The sequence below is a fragment of the Malurus melanocephalus genome, unplaced genomic scaffold (genome assembly GCF_030028575.1).
Source record: "Malurus melanocephalus ecotype Western Australia unplaced genomic scaffold, MMel_1.1 scaffold_1791, whole genome shotgun sequence".
NCBI classification, from domain to species: Eukaryota; Metazoa; Chordata; class Aves; order Passeriformes; family Maluridae; genus Malurus; species Malurus melanocephalus.
In genome coordinates this window covers 11,487-13,724 of record NW_026625023.1, presented here as the reverse complement: position 1 = coordinate 13,724, position 2,238 = coordinate 11,487, and the positions used below count along the sequence as shown (strand labels likewise).

At 45.4% G+C, this 2,238-nt stretch overlaps 1 protein-coding gene across 1 annotated transcript in view; it reads right to left on the bottom strand.

The window, feature by feature from the left end:
* The window catches only part of LOC130587342 (nicastrin-like), a 17,550-nt gene that overhangs the window by 4,022 nt on the left and 11,290 nt on the right, over positions 1-2,238 (bottom strand). Inside the window, exon 9 of the mRNA XM_057388322.1 lies at positions 22-215. Coding sequence (XP_057244305.1) covers positions 22-215 — 194 coding nt within the window. The remainder of the gene's footprint in view (positions 1-21; positions 216-2,238) is intronic.

Genomic DNA, 2,238 nt, shown 5'->3' with positions numbered 1-2,238 from the left:
ATCCCAGAATTCCCTGATGACCCCGGATAATCCCAGAATTCCCGGATGACCCCAGATGATCCCAGAATTCCAGAATTCCCGAATTCCCTGACCTTGGCGGTGTCGCTGACGAATTCCAGGCGCTGCTCCGGGCTCAGCCCCTCGGGATAACGCAGCCCGATGGTCTCAGCTGTGTCAAAGCGGCTCTGGAAATACCTGGGAATGGGAAACAATGGGAATAAATGGGAATGGGAATGGGAAAGGGAAAAACGGGAATGGAAAAAATGGGAATGGGAAAAACGGGAAAAAATGGGAAAAATGGGAATGGGGAAAATGGGAAAAAGGGGAATGGGAAAAAATGGGAATGGGAAAGAGAAAAAGGGGAATGGGAATGGGAATGGGAAAAACGGGAATGGGAATGGGAAAGGGAATGGGAACGGGAAAAATGGGAATGGGAAAAATGGGAATGGGAAAAATGGGAATGGGAAAAACGGGAAAAAACGGGAAAAAAATGGGAATGGGGAACATGGGAAAAATGGGAATGGGAAAAAATGGGAATGGGAAAAACGGGGAAAATGGGAAAAATGGGAATGGGAAAAACGGGAAAAATGGGAATGGGAATGGGAAAGATGGGAATGGCAAAAATGGGAATGGGATCGGGAAAAAATGGGAATGGGAAAAAATGGAAATGGGAAAAATGGGAATGGGAACGGGATTGGGAACAGGCAGGGGAGCCCCTCGGGGCTGGGGATTTAACCCGAAATTGGGAATTTGATCCCAAAATTCTGAGGAATTTAACCCCGGAATTCCATGGATTTGATCCCAAAATGGAGAATTTAACCCCCAAATTCCCAGGAATTCAAACCSAAAATTTCCAGGAATTTCCGATCCCTGGGAAAGGGAGGGTTTGGAATTTTGGGCCCTTCCCAAAGCTTTTCCTGAGGGATTTTCCAGGCTCTGGTTGGAAATGGGACAATTTCCGGGATTTTGGGATGGAAATTGGACAAATCCCAGGATTTTGGGATGGAAATTGGACAATTTCCAGGATTTTGGGGTCAGGAATGGGACAATTCCCAGAATTTTCGGAAAAAGGTAAATCCCAACCCCCCTTTCCCAAATTCCCGGAGCAGAAAATTCCGATAAAAACCTGGCTCGGGGTTGTGTGAGGCCAACCCGAACAAAAACCGCTGGAATTCAGCGGAAAACATCCCAAAAATAATCCCAAAAAAATCCCCCGGGAGCGACGTCCGGAATTGCAGCTGCGGCCCCGGAAAAAAAAATCCAAAAAAAATCCTGGATTTGTGTCGGCTGTCGGAGCGATTCCCTCGCGCTTCTCCGAGCATTCCGGGCTTTTCCAGAATTTCTGGATTTTCCAGGATTTTCTGGGGGTTTTACTGGAATTTTGCCAGGATTTGATGGGGTTTTGAAAGGGTTTTGCCGGGATTTTGTTGGGATTTTTCATGGGATTTCCTCAGGATTTTCCCGGGATTTTTTTGGGATTTTCTGAGGATTTTCCCATGGTTTTCCAGTGATTTCCCTGTGATTTTCCTGAGGTTTCTCAAGGATCTTCCCCCGTGATTTTCCTTGGCTTTTCCTGGGATTTTCCTGATTTTGCCAAGATTTCCCCCACAATTTCCCTGTAATTTCCCCATGATTTTCACAGGATTTCCCCATCATTTCCCTGTCACTTCCCCACAATTTCCCCATCATTTCCCCGTGATTTCCCTGCAATTTTCCGTTTTTTTCCCATAATTTCCCCATCATTTCCCATTTATTTCCCCATCATTTCCCCAAGATTTCCCCATGATTTCCCTATGGATTCCCTGTGATTTCCCTGCAATTTCCTGGTTTTTCCCCATCATTTCCCATTTATTTCCCCATCATTTCCCCCCCATTTCCCCATCATTTCCCCATGATTTCCCTGCAATTTTCTGGGTTTTTTTCTCATCATTTCCCCATCATTTCCCCATGATTTCCCTGCAATTTTCCTGTTTTTCCCCCATCATTTCCCTGAAATTTCCCCGTGATTTCCCCCATGATTTCCCCATCATTTCCCTGTGATGTCCCCCCATTTCCCTTGATTTCCCCATAATTTCCCCATCATTTCTCTGCGATTTCTCCGTGATTTCCCCATCATTTCCCTGCAATTTTCTGGGTTTTTTCCCATAATTTCCCCATCACTTCCCTGTGATTTTCTGTTTTTTCTCCATCATTTCCCCATAATTTCCCCGTGATTTTCTGGTTTTTTTTCCCATTATT